The sequence below is a fragment of the Vidua chalybeata genome, chromosome 22, assembly GCF_026979565.1.
Source record: "Vidua chalybeata isolate OUT-0048 chromosome 22, bVidCha1 merged haplotype, whole genome shotgun sequence".
Lineage (NCBI taxonomy): Eukaryota > Metazoa > Chordata > Aves > Passeriformes > Viduidae > Vidua > Vidua chalybeata.
Genome location: NC_071551.1, coordinates 2,559,688 through 2,573,160, shown reverse-complemented (window position 1 = coordinate 2,573,160; position 13,473 = coordinate 2,559,688). Strand labels below are relative to the sequence as shown.

The 13,473-nt window shown below is 63.0% G+C and overlaps 1 protein-coding gene across 8 annotated transcripts; it reads left to right on the top strand.

The window, feature by feature from the left end:
- Window positions 1-528: 528 nt before the first annotated feature.
- Window positions 529-13,378, top strand: PHC2 (polyhomeotic homolog 2). 8 transcript variants are annotated; one of them, XM_053962909.1, is made up of 15 exons: window positions 529-637; window positions 3,663-3,848; window positions 3,943-4,089; window positions 4,161-4,238; window positions 4,327-4,488; window positions 5,069-5,173; window positions 5,242-5,455; window positions 5,956-6,296; window positions 7,276-7,435; window positions 8,819-9,012; window positions 10,530-10,659; window positions 10,776-10,890; window positions 11,378-11,522; window positions 11,851-12,145; window positions 12,596-13,378. In XM_053962909.1, exons 2-15 carry the CDS (start codon window positions 3,705-3,707, stop codon window positions 12,748-12,750), a joined length of 2,385 nt encoding a protein of 794 aa, XP_053818884.1. In that variant the 5' UTR covers window positions 529-637; window positions 3,663-3,704; the 3' UTR covers window positions 12,751-13,378. The 8 variants fall into 8 exon arrangements, with proteins under 8 accessions (XP_053818884.1, XP_053818885.1, XP_053818883.1 ...); XM_053962910.1 differs by having other exon boundaries at window positions 3,931-4,089; window positions 11,896-12,145; XM_053962908.1 differs by having other exon boundaries at window positions 3,931-4,089.
- Window positions 13,379-13,473: the final 95 nt, after the last annotated feature.

Here is a 13,473-nt window from a genome sequence, read left to right as displayed (position 1 = left end):
CATCCCGCCCTGGGCAGCGCCGGAGTGACTCGAGCGACCCCCATGCAGCAGCGGCGACCGGTGCCACCAACTTCACGCTGCGTCCTCTTGCCCGAACCGGTTCTCAGCATCCTCGGGGTGACCCCCGGTAACGGCAGGGACCGCTGCCACCATCCCCAGGCCGCAGCATCCCGCTGGGCCTGACCCTGGGCAGCCCCGGGACGACTCCTGGAATCACCGACGGCCGGCTCTCCGCCGCCCCCCGCCTCCTCGCCACGCTGGCCCCGGCCGCCTCCCCTCGGGCCCATCCGCGCCCCCCCCTCCTCTCTCCGTTGCCATGGCGACCCCGCTCACCGCCCCCCCCCCCGCCCGGGGTTGCCATGGCGAGCGCGAGCAGCGGGCGCGCGGCGCGGTGGGCGGGGCACGCGGGGCGGGCGGGGCGGCGATTGGCCGGGCGGCCCCACGTGACGCGCGCAGGAATGCAAATGAGCGATGGCCTCGCGCCGCCGCCGCGCCGCCGCCTGAGGGAGGGAGGAGGGAGCGGGCCCGGCCCGGCCCCGCCGGGACCCCCGCGCCCCCCGCTCCGGGACCCCCCGGCGCCCCCCGGGCCATGGCACAGCCCGCCCGCCGCCTCTGCCTCGCCCGGCCCGGCCCGCAGGTACCGCGCGTGCCGCCGCTACCGGGCCCCGGCGGCTTTGTCTGGGCCGGGGGGGGGGGGGGGTAGGGGCTGAGGGGAGGGGGGGCCGCGCATGCGCACCCGCCGTGCCTCAGTTTCCCCACCCGGGGCCGTGGTCCCCGCCGCTCCCCGCCCCCCGTGGGGCCCCCATTTCCCACCCCTATCCGTGTCTCCCCTCCTTCCCTTTCTCCTGCGCGCCCTTCTCTGGTTCTGGACTCCACTATTATTATTATTATTATTATTATTATTATTATTATTATTATTATTATTATTACCACCCACCGCCCACCATCATATTCCAGTGCCCCCGTGTTATCTCTGGCCCCCTATACTATATCTGACCCCCTTGTCTTTTATCCCACCCCTCACCATCATATCCCACTCCCCATCTTCCACCCCCTTTTCTGATTTTGCACTGTTAGTGTTATTCCCAGCCCCTACTTTCATGTTCCAGTCCCTACTGTTTTACCTGACTCCCCCTTTATTAAATCTGACCCCCGCTTTTCTGTCCCACCCCCCCCCAGTGTTTTCCACCCCTCACCAGGATCTTGCATTCTCCCTCTTATTTTGCACCCACTTACCATTCCCTATGTCATATTCTGCTGCTCCCTATCCTGCACCCCTTTATTGTTATTTTTGCTCACCCCCAGTCATATTCCAGTGTTTGCTGTTACCTCTGACCCCCTATATTGTATCTGACCCCCCAGTGTTTTATCTGACCTCCCTCACTTCTATCCAACACCATGATTAGTATTTTCCCCTCTTTCCCATTATCTTCCACCCCCTCCTCTGCTTTTACTCCCTCTTATTATTATTCCCACCCCATCATCATTTTCCAATCCCTACTCTTTTATCTGACCCCACTCTTTTCTATCCCACCTTCCCACCATATCCCACTCTTCACCAGCACCTTGCATCCCCCCTTATTTTGATGCCCCATATTATTCCCCCCATATTGCTCCATACTGCTCCTTCCTCTCCCATCTTCCCCCTCTATATCCCATATTGCCCCCACAACCTGTCTGTATGCCTATTCCAGGCCATTCCTCCAAGATTTCCCTACCCCCTCATCGTTTGCCACCTCCATTTTGGGCTCAGCTCAGGGAATTCCAGCTCTTCCTGTCCTGGCTGTGGGACCCCCCACGTTCCCCCACCCCAGTGGGTCCCAGCACTACTCAGAATCTTCCCTTTTTTGTTATTTTGGGTTGGTGTAATGGTTTGGGGGTTTGTCCTCTGGGTCAAAAGTGTGGTATCCCCATGTGACACCCCAGATTCCCTGGTGGGGTTTGGTGTGGGTGAGGACAGGAGGCTTGGACCCACAATGGGTGGGAGCTGTGAGGGGCTTCCTGGGCTTTGCCCACCCCTGGAGGACTGACTCCAGATGGGCCTGGTGTGATCCCTCTGTGTCAGTCACTGCGGTGACCCCGTGTCAACTCGATGCCACCAGAGCAGAAAAAACAGGTCTGTGGCTGTTTGGTGGGAAAAGTGCTGCCTGAAGCCTCTCCAGCTGATGCTGAAGGCGTGCCATGGATGCAGACCGGAGGGTGGGGAGTGTCACAGGCCACATGAACACGTGGATGTCCCACCCTGTGCTTTGCGACAGCGGCACCTCAGGGGACAAAGCCCCATGGGCTGCACAAGGCCAGGGCATCGCTGCTGCCACGGCCCTCATGTGCCAGGCTGGGATGGCCTGGTGTGGCATGGTGACCAAGGCCACCCTCAGTGGCTGCTGGCCATAGTCTTCAGTGTCCCACACTGTTGTCCCTGGTCCTGCTGTAGTGGCACCACAGGGGTTCAAACGGGTGACACGGGTGGAGCGCGGTGGCTGTCGGTGACCATGGAGCCTCATGGCCACCACAGTGGCCGTGGTGACAGAGGTGCCACCCACAAACCCCCTCTCTGGCCCCCACAGCACCGTCCCCATCCTCCTCCTGTAATTCTGTCATGCTGTCCATCCCCCTCCTGCCATCCGTTCGTCCCTCTTCTTCCTTCCGTCTGCCTTTGCCCTCATCCGTTTCCTCTGTCCATTCTTCCTTGCATCCCTGCATCCCTCTCCTATGTCCATCCAGCCTTTCTGCCATCCCTTCCTCCCTTTTGTGTCTTTTCATCTGTCCATACTTCCTCCCTCCTGTCTGGTCTTTTCTTCCCTCCATCCTTTGGTCCCTCACTGTCCTGCTTTTTTTCAGCATTTCCTTCTATCCTTGGATTCTTTCCTCATTCTGTCCATCTTTATATCCATCCATCATTCCTTCCTTCCATTCTTAGAGCCATTCCTTCTGTCTGTTGTTTATTGTCTGTCCTCTTCTCCATCCTTCCTTCCATCCTTGACCTCTCCTTCCTTCTGTCTTTCCTGCCCTTCTTGTCTCTTCTTCCTTACTTACTTCTATCTGTCCTTATGTCCATCCTTTTTTCCCTCCCTCCTCCCATCCATTTTCCTTTCTGCCCATCCACCCTTCCATTTGTCCCTCCCTTTCTATCCATCCTTCTGTCCATCTCTTTCCTTCTCCTGTTTGTCTTTCTCTCTGTCCTTCCATCCTTCATCCCTTTCCGGCAAATGGAAAGGCAAATGGACAGTGCTTCCACCTGTCCTTACGTCTACCCTTTCCTAGTTCCATAACTCCCTTGGTTTCTCTCTTTCCTTCCTCCTCTTCCCTCATTTCATTCTCTCCATCCATCTCTTTCCTACTTCCCTCCGTTCCTCATTTCCTTTTGTCTGTCTCTTCCTCCAGTCCATCCTTCTATCCATCCCTACCTCCTCACCTCCACCTCTCTGCCTTCCAGCCCTCCCTCTGTCCACCCTTCCTCCTGTCCTTTCCTTCCCTCTGCTCTGTCCGTCCTCCTGTCCATACTCCCTTTCCCCATTTTCCCTGAGGTGCAGACCCCCACTTTAGTGGAGGAGGATGAGCCACAGGGTCTCCCATCATTCTTCCTCCTCCTCTGTGATTCCAGCCCCCTGTTCCTTGTCTGGACACGATGGATACCCTCTCACTCTGTTACTCCTCCCCAGCTCTAGTCTGACCCACTTCCACCATCCCGCCCCGGCCCCGCCATGGAGAATGAGCAGCTCCCAGCTCCAGCTCCTGCCAGCAGCGCCGGTGGCACAGCCCCAACGCCCGCCAGCACCGCGGCCACGCGCCCGCCCGGGCCCCAGATCTCCGTCTACAGCGGCATCCCCGACCGCCAGACCGTGCAGGTATGGGGCTGGGGGGCACTCGAGGCTTGGGGGCCACTGGGGGGGTCGTGGCGCAGCCCGGGGCCACATTTCCTCCTCAAAGGTGATCCAGCAGGCGCTGCATCGGCAGCCCAACACGGCGGCGCAGTACCTGCAGCAGATGTACGCGGCACAGCAGCAGCACCTCATGCTGCAGACGGCCGCGCTCCAGCAGCAGCACCTCACCAGCGCCCAGCTCCAGAGCCTGGCCGCTGTCCAGCAGGTATGGGCACCCCGCGGGCACGGGGGGTCGCTCGGGGCTGGCACACCCCTCACCTTCGGCTTTCCCCCAAGGCGAGCCTGGCGGCGAACCGGCAAAGCAGCTCCTCGGGGGGCAATGGCACCCAGCCGGCCCCGGCACAGCAGCCCACGGTGAGTCCCTCAGCCTCTCGGCACCCACCCACCCCGCCCGTGCCCACCTGTGGCAGCACCCCGACCTTCTCCTGGTGCCCCATTCCAGATCAACCTGGCGACGTCGCCGGCGGCGGCACAGCTGCTGAACCGGGCGCAGAGCGTGGGGCCCGGGGCGTCGGGCATTGCTCAGCAGGCTGTGCTGCTGGGTAACACTGCCTCACCCGCCCTCACCGCCAGCCAGGCCCAGATGTACCTGCGGGCACAGATGGTAAGGGTGGGGCTGCAACATGGCATGCCTCAGCATCCTGATGGGGTGCCCAGGACCATTAGGGTGCCCATCATCCTGTTGTGGGGTAACCGGGACCCACAGAGTGCCCATGGCCATGCTATGACACTAGGGGTGCTCATTGCTCTGCGTGGCATGCCTGGGACCCGTGGGGAATCCATAGGGTGCCCAGAGCCTGCAGGGCATCCCCCACCCTCCTGGGGCTCCGAGGACCCCACAGGGGGCCTATCACCCTGCTGTCAGGTGTGTAGACTTCATGAGGTGCCTTCACTCAGCTGAGGGAACCCAGCCCCCATATAGGGTGAACACCATCCCACTGGGGATGCCCAGAGCCCACAGGGCAGCCAGAGCCCCATTGGGAGTACCCAAGCAGGCGCTCTTTGCCTTTTGGGGGGGTGTTGGGACCCTATAGGGTGCCCTCCCCCACACTGGGCGTGCCTGTTCCTACCCTACATAGATAGAGAGATACCCATGTGCCACCCTGTAGGGACACAGAGGAGGGACACACAGGGTGTGCCACCCCTGACATGGTGAGCCGTGCACCCACTCTCCCTGTCCCCAGCTCATCTTCACACCCACGGGCCCCGTCAGCGCTGTCCGGCCCGAGAGCCCCGCGCCGGCCCCGGCACCGGCCCCGCCACCTGCCCCACCACCCACCACCCCTCAGGTGAGTCTCCCCACCCCTGCCAGCCCCACAAAATCTGCCCTGGCACCCCTGACCCGCTGCCGTTGCAGGTGCACAGCCTGGCCCTGCGCCCCGCCGGCCCCCACCTCCCTGCCCTGGCCATGAAGCCCCCCGGGGGTGCCCCTCCCCGGGCTGGCCCCCCCCGGGGGCCCCCGCCCGACCCCCCCGCCGAGCACCTCAAAAAGGCCGAGGGGCACGAGGGCCGCACCCATGCCCTGGCCCGCACCACCGCCCCCGCTGCCACCCACCCGCTCGTCACCCCAGGTAAGGGGCTGCTCCGGGGCGGGGGACACCCCTGGGTGCTGGGGGAGTCACGGGCTGTTCACTCTGAAACCTAGTGATGGCCCACACTGGTGTGTCCTGTACGTTGTCACCTGCCTGTATTTGGGACCTTGTGGGTCCATCCCCTCACTGGCAGGGGCCCTGCTCGGGAGGGTCTCAGCACCCATAGGATCCCAGGGTCCTGTGGGGTGCAGGGGGCTGGGGCAGTGAGGGTGTAAGCCAGGGGACTCCATGGAGTGCTGGAGCCTGGGGTGCTGCACTGGCGTGGCTCCCAAAAGTGGGGACCACCCGCCCCGGGACAGCCTGAGTGCAGCTTCCCACACCAGCAGCAGGAGCTGGCAAAGCTGATTGTGCGAGGGCACCAGAGGGAACAGATACAGAGTGAGCAGCAGCCTCCTGGAGGGGGCTGCTGGGGGTGGGTCCTGTGGGGCTGAGGTGCTGGTGATGAGGGGGGATCTCTGTCCCCATTGCTGTCCCTCCAGCCTATGCCCCGCTGCAGCCCCCCCAGTTCCTGCAGCAGCCGCCGAAGCCGATGCAGCCGCAGCCACCGCAGCAGCAGCAGCAGCAGCAGTTCGTCATCCAGCAGCAGCAGCAGCAGCTGGGCCCCCGTGGGCAGCCTCCCTCGGGCCCTCCCACAACCCCCCAGCTCCAGCCCCTGCCCCCTGCCAGCCCCAGCCCGGGCCCCCAGCCCAAAACAGGGGTCCCTCAGGGAGCAGGGGGTGAGGGTGGCCCCCCCAACGGGCACCCTGGCTGCCACGCTGCCCCCCGCAAGTTCCAGCACGCCTCGGCTGTCATCCTGCAGCTGCAGCCCACCGGCCCCACGGTGAGGGGTCCCCAGACCTCCCCCCACACCTTCATCATGAGGGGCCCCCAAACATCCCGCAAAGCCTTCCCAAGCCTCCCACCAAACTCCCCCCAAACCCTCATGGTGAGGGGCCCCCAAGCCCTTTGGTGGGGGGAGCTCAGGGGAGGGAGAGAGGAATGTGGGCGCTGAGTGGGAGTGGGGGATGTTGGGGAGTCAGCTGTGTGCACACGCGTGTGAGTGTGCGAGTGCACAGTCCCCGCACACGTGCGTGTTCCTGAAATGTGCACGGGGGCGCAGTTGTCACGTCATTCTGCAGATGTGTGCACGCTTGAGCCACACTGCGTGTGTGCACCTGTTCCATGCACGCCTGTGCGCACAGGTTTGCTCCATCCATGGCACTTATGTGGCTGTGTGTACCTGGTCCTGTGGCATGGAGAGCATGTGGCTGATGTGTGTGTGTGTGTGTGCACATGTGTTTGAGCTTGTATGTCTGACCATGCATGTGTGTACTGGACCCATGCACGTGTGTGTGTGCACGGCTTTGCCAGATGCATGCACATGCATGTGTGCATATGTGTCTGCTCGCTGCATGTGTGTGCGTACTCACTCCAGGTCCATGCACGTGACTGCAGGCGTGCTTGCCTGACCTGTGTGTGTGCACATGTGCTTGATCCACGCGTGTCTGGCCTGTGCATGTGTGTCACACTCACGCCAGACCCATGCACATGTGTGTTTGTGGGGGTGTGTACAGGCTCCTTGCACACATGTACAAATGTGCATGCCAGATCAGGTGTGTCTGGACACACGTGCCCGACTGCGACACACCTGTGTGCATGTGCATGCCCGCTCTAGGCACATGCCTGTGTGTGACCCCTGCACAGGTGTGCACACTCCAGTCGTGCAGGTGCATGCCCCTGCGCCACCTGCACACGCACCTGAGCCCCGCACGCGCGTGTGCACACCTGACCCTGCCCCACGCGTGTCCCTGCCACCACAGCCGTCCCTCGGGGTCCCCGAGGGCGCCCGCCGGGACCCGCTGCCCGTGCCGAGGAGCGCCGAGAGCCCGCCTGCCGCCCCGCCGCAGCCCCCCGCCCTCTCACCGCCCGCCGCCCCCCCGGGCCCCGACACCCCCGAGGGCGAGCGGCCCCTCACGCACGGTAAGCCCCCGCCCCGCTCCCACAGGCACCCACTCGTGGGGTGGCGCACCCCCAGGCCCCGCGGCAGGGGGCCGCAGGGCCGGGCAGCGCCCTCAGCCCCGCCGTGCCCGCGGCGCGGCCGCGCTCGCCACGGGGCTGCGGGCCGCCTGCGGCGCCCGCCGCTGCCGCCAGGGGGCGCGCGGGCGCCTCGGTCTCACACACGGAGGGCACCCGAGGGGCGGGGCCGTGGCCACGCCCCTTTCTGCAGGCGCGGCTCTGGCGCGCGGGCTGGGGAGGCGTGGCCACATCTGGAGGCTCCGCCCCGGCTGCGTGGGGGGGGTGTGCAAGCGGGGCGGGGGGCGTGGTCACGGCCGTGCAGTCCCGCCCCTCGCGGAGCGAGACTGCGGCCCCGCCGGCGGGGGGCGGGGTCTTGCGGGGAGGGCGTGTCCGGGGCTCCGGGCGCGCGCGGCGGCAGCGCCCGCCAATGGTGGCGCGGGGGCGTGTCCGCGGCAGGCCCCGCCCCCGCCGCCGCCTTTGTCCCCGCTCGGCCCTGGCCCCGCTCCCGGCGCCGCTCCCGCCGCAGCCCCGGCCCGGGCCCCCCGCCATGGCCCCCCCGACCCCCTGAGCGCCCGGTAAGTGAGCGCCGACCGCGGGGGCCAGGCCCGGCCCGGGGCGGCGGTGGCAGCGGCTCTGACCTCACTTCCGCATCCGCCCCCGGCCCCGGTCCGGCCCCGCGGCCCGGGCGAGGGAGGGGCGGGGGCAGCGGTAGCCGCCGCCGCCGCCGGACAAAGGTGATGGGGTTGCCGGGGCCTGCGCGGCCCCAGGGGCCCGCCGGGCCGGGGCGGCCTCGCGGGGAGAGGAGCCGGGGCGGGCTGGGCCGGGGCCATCGGGCCCCGCTGGGCTGTGCTGCGGCTCCGCCGGAGTGTACCGGGCCTTACGGGGCCCTTCGGGGCGCAGATCGGGCCCTGCTGCGGCGCTAACGGGACGCGCTGGGGCCTTAGTGCGGCCGTTCGGGCCTTTCTGGGCTCGCACTGGGCTTTGCTGGGGGAGGTCGGGGCTTTCCGGGTTTGATCGAGCCTTGCTAGGCCCTTTCTGGGGGCGATCGGGGCTTTCCGGCGGGGACCGAGCCCTGGTGGGGCTGTACGGGGCCTTACTGGTGCCTTACAGCGGCGCACTGAGGCTTTACTGCTCCTTCCTGGGCTCTCGGGTGTGTCCGGACCCCTGCGGTTGTTTTAGGGGCCCTTTAACCCCTTCCGCAGCCCCTCGGGGGCGGCTCGGGGCTCCCTGGGCGGCGCTGGGAGCGGCAGCAGCTGCTCCCCGTTCCAGCTGTATGGAAATCGCGGCCCCGCGTCAGCGCGGCGTCAGCGCCCGCCCCTCACCCCGCGTGTCCCCCGCTGTCCCCAGAGCCCCCCGAGCGCCTCCATGCGCAGCCCCGCATTCCCGGGATGACCTCGGGCTCCGGCAGCGCTGCCGCCACCGTCGCCGGCGCCGCCCCCCACAATGGTGAGAACAAACCGCCCCAGGCCATCGTGAAACCCCAGATCCTCACGCACGTCATCGAGGGCTTCGTCATCCAGGAGGGCGCCGAGCCCTTCCCGGTAACGTATCCCGCTCCGCCAGGGCCGGGCTTGGGGGCGGTGGGAAGGCTCGGGGGTTTGGGAATGCGGCGCACGGTCGGGCTTGAGCCCCCAAATCGTCCCCTGCTTCGTCATCCGGGAAGGGGCCGAGCTGTGCCCGGTCCCGTGTCCCGCAGTCTGTGGCTTTATCCCGTGACTGGGGGCTCTGCATCGCTCCACGTTATTGGGTGTTTTCCCATTCGGGAAGGGGCTGAGCCCTTCCCAGTAATGTATCCCGATGTCCCTACCCTTGTTGCTGGATTTGGGGGGGTTGGGAATGGAGCACCCACCATCGTGAAGCTCCAAGTCCTCACTGATATCATCGAGGACGTCATCCAGGAAGGGGCAGAAGCATTCCCAGTAATGTATCTCTCTCTGCATCTGTATCCCTGAATTTGGGGGTTTTGGGAATGGGGCATCCAAACAATCATGACCCCCCCCCCCCAAATCCTCCACCCATGTGTTGAGAGTGTCATGACTGAGAATAGGGCAAAAATGTTCTAGTATGGTATCCCCACCTCCCTACCCCTGTTTCTGGGACAGAGAGATGTAGGGAATGGGCATCCAGACCTCTGTGAGCCCCCAAATCTTCCCCCACATTACTGAGTTTTTCATCATTCAGGAAGGGACTGAGCCGTTCCTGGTAACGTATCCAGCACTCCATGTCCTTATCCCTGGATTTGTGTGTGTGTGGGAGGGGGCTGGGAGTGAGGCACCCAGACAATTGTGAACCCCCAAATGTTACACGTGTTATTCAGCAATTCATTGTCCAGGAAGGGGCAGAACCATTCCTGGTAATGCATTCCTCTCTCCCTATCCTTGCTTCTGGATTTGGGGCATCCACTCCACTGTGAACCCCCAAATCTTCACATTTTTGAGTTCCTTACTGTGCAGGAAGGGGCTGAGCCGTTCCCAGTAATGTATCCCCCTCTACCTGTCCTTGTTCCTGGATGTGGGAAATTGGGAAGAGGGCTCCTGCATTTGGGGGTTGGGAGTGGTATGTCCAGACAGTCGTGAGCCCCCAAATCCTCACCCATGTTATTGAGGATTTCCATCATCTGGGAAGAGGCAGAACTGTTCCCGGTAACATACCTGTTGTCCTTCCTGGAGCCGAGGGATTGGGAAGGGGGCTTTGGGATTCGGGGGGTTGGGAGTGGGTCATTTTGACAATTATGAACCCCCAAACCCTTGCCCTTGTTATTGAGCACTTCAGTATCTGGGAAGGGGTAGAATCATTCCTGGTAAGGTATCCTCCTTTCCTTATCCTATCTCCTGGATTTGAGGGGTCAGGAATGGGTCACTCAAAGAATAGTTGGACCCCAAATCCACACCCTTGTCACCATCACCCCGGAAGGTGCAGAGCTGTACCTGTAACACATCCCCCTCTCCTTACCCTCATCCCTGGATGTGGGGGTTGGGATGGGCCCTGGCAGCCCCACGGCCACAGGAAGGAGCCCGCGTGGCGCTGGGGCACGGGTGCAGCCAGGTGTGTTGCACAGGTGGGCCGCTCCTCGCTGCTGGTGGGGGCCCTGCACAAGCAGTATGCGCAGGAGCTGCTGCCGGACAAGCTCCCACCACAGGACAACACCACCACCACCGACTCGGACATGGAGGAGCCGTACCTGCAAGGTAGCGCCCGGGCCCCCGACCCGCCCAGCCCCCTGGGAGCCCCCCGGGATTTCCCCCGGAGTCCCTCGGCTGAGCTGGCTGGTTTCTCTCTCTGGGTGTCCCTCCACGCCCCCCAGAATCCAAAGAGGAGGGGAACCCCCCCAAGTTGAAGTGTGAGCTCTGTGGCCGCGTTGACTTCGCCTACAAGTTCAAGCGCTCCAAGCGCTTCTGCTCCATGGCCTGTGCCAAGAGGTAACCCCTAAAGCCCACCCATCCCCTCCTTGGTGGGGTACAGGTAACCCCAAAACCCTTGCCATCCCTCTGTGGTGGGGTAGAGGTAACCCCAAAATCCTGCCAAGCAAGGTAGAGGTAACCCCAAAACCCACCTGACAGAGCAAACGTAACACCCCAAAACCCACCTGACAGAGCAAATGTAAGACCAAAACCCATCTGGACCCTCTTCAGTGGAGTAGAGGTACCCCAAAAACCTACTTGATGGAGTAGAGGTAACCCCAAAAATCCACCTGGGGTGGTGGGAGTAACCCCAAAATCCCCTTGACAAGAGTAGAGTAACCCTAGAAATCCACCTGTCAGGATAAAGGTAACCTGAAAATCCATTCAGCGTGGGAGGGGTAACCCCAAAATATCCACCCTTTCCCTCTTCTTCGGTGGGGCAGAGGTATCCCCAAAATTCCCCCGGTGGAGTGGGGGCCCCTTCGTGACCCATGGCTCCGTGCAGGTACAATGTGGGCTGCACGAAGAGGGTGGGCTTGTTCCACCCAGATCGCAGCAAACTCCAGAAACCAGCAGGAGGGCCCCCCCACGGGCGGCGCCGCAGCTGCAAAGGGACCCTGCCCCCCCTGAGCAAGGACAGCAAGAAACAGGTGAGGGGGGACAGCAGCTTATCCCAGCTGGGGGATATGGGTGAGCACTGAGGCCAGGGTCTGTCCCCGGCTGGGTTCGGCCTCGGGGCTGGAATTTGTTCCCAGTTTTGGGAATGGGGGGTGGTCTCCAAGCCTTGGGTTTGTCCCTAAATTTTGAGGGCACAGGGTGGGCACTCAGCGCAGGATTTACCCCCAGTTATGGGGACGTGGGCACTGAGGCCGGGTTTTGGCCTCAGTGGGGGGGACGTGGGGTGGGTGCTGAGCCTGGGGTTTGTCCCTGAGTTTTGGGGACGTGGGGCAGGTGCTGAGGCCAGCACTGCCCCCGCAGCCCCCGGGGTCTGTCCCAGCGGGGTCGGTGACGGCGTCGTTGCAGCTCAACCACAGCCAGGAGGATTCCAGCCGCTGCTCTGACAACTCCAGCTACGAGGAGCCACTGTCGCCCATCTCTGCCAGCTCCTCCACGTCCCGGCGCCGGCAGGGAGAGCGGGACCTGGAGCTTCGGGACATGGAGCTGCCCGACGTGCACGGCCGCGACCTGCCCGGCCTCGGCCACCGCTTCCTGCCCAGCGAGCCCAGCAAGTGGAACGTGGAGGACGTTTACGAGTTCATCCGCTCGCTGCCAGGTGAGGAACGTCCTGGGATGGACAGGGATCTACCCATAGATACCCAGCAGTGTGGTTTTGGGAAGACTTATGTCCCTTCAGGATGTGTTCACTCAAGGATAACCCCAAAATTGTGGTTCTGGGGAGAGATTTATTCACAGAGAACCCCCTAGATGTATTTTTGAGTAGGATTTACACACAGATAGTCCCTTAAATATATTTTTGGGGGATGATTTACTCACAGATAACCCCATAAATATTTTTAGGGGAGGGGAGATTCTACTCACAAACCCATTAATATTTTGGAGGGGGCAGGGGGGCTTACAAATAAACCTAAAGGATAATTGGAGGAGAGGATTTACATATGGTAACTCCCTAAATAGATTTTTCAGGGGATTTAAGCACAGAGAAGCCCCTCAGTGTATTTTGTGGGGCTCTGAGAGGGTTTGCTGATGCTGCCCCTCCCCATAGGCTGCCAGGAGATCGCGGAGGAGTTCCGGGCGCAGGAGATCGACGGGCAGGCGCTGCTGCTGCTCAAGGAGGATCATCTCATGAGCACCATGAACATCAAGCTGGGCCCTGCGCTCAAGATCTACGCCCGCATCAACATGCTCAAGGACTCCTGAGGGGGGGGGGCCACGGGACCCCACTTTCCCCCCCGTGGGACCCCTGACCCTCCCGGGAGCCCCGCAGGACCCCTGACCCCCCCACGCGGCCCCGGGGAGGGGGTAAGGGGGGGAAGACACTTGTGAGCACACCCCGCCCCCCCCTGCCCCCCCGGGGGGTGTAAATAGCCCGTAGCTCTAGAGCCCCCCCTTCTCCAGCAGGGAGGGGGGGTCCCCACGTGTTCCCCCCGTGTCCCCCCCAGGTCAGCAGAGCCAAGCAGGACGGTTGCCTTAACGTGTGCTCCCTCCCCCAGCTGGGATTGGGGCCCCCAGGGAGGCTTGGACTTCCCCCCCAAAGGGGGTCAGGGAGAGGTGGGGGGCGCGGAGGAGGCGTCACCCCCCATTCACACACACCCCCACACACTGGGCTGTTTTTGGGGGCACCTTAGCAGAGGACAGTGGTGGGGGTCCTCCCCCAGGCAGGTAAGGACCCCCCCGCTGCCCCCTCAGCCAGCACGATCTTTTTAAGAAAAGAAAAGGAAAAAAAAAATTTGAAAAAAACACATGGTCCCACCCCCCCTTTTCCTGTTTTTTGTTTTTGTTTTTAATAAACACTGAAAAAAAAAAAAAAAACTGGGATCCTCCCAGTTTTCTTCAGTTCCCATCCCCAAATTTCTTCTCATGTAAACTGAGGCCCGTGCTCTGGGGGACACGGGGTCCCAAAGCTGGTGAGGTGGGGAGGGG

Coding starts and splice junctions, on each gene's coding strand:
- PHC2 (XM_053962908.1), top strand. CDS start 3,705: ATGGAGAATGAGCAGCTCCCAGCTCCAGCTCCTGCCAGCAGCGCCGGT. Junction 6,297..7,275: donor TGCAGCCCACCGGCCCCACG/GTGAGGGGTCCC, acceptor CTGCCACCACAG/CCGTCCCTCGGGGTCCCCGA. Junction 10,891..11,377: donor TCCATGGCCTGTGCCAAGAG/GTAACCCCTAAA, acceptor GGCTCCGTGCAG/GTACAATGTGGGCTGCACGA.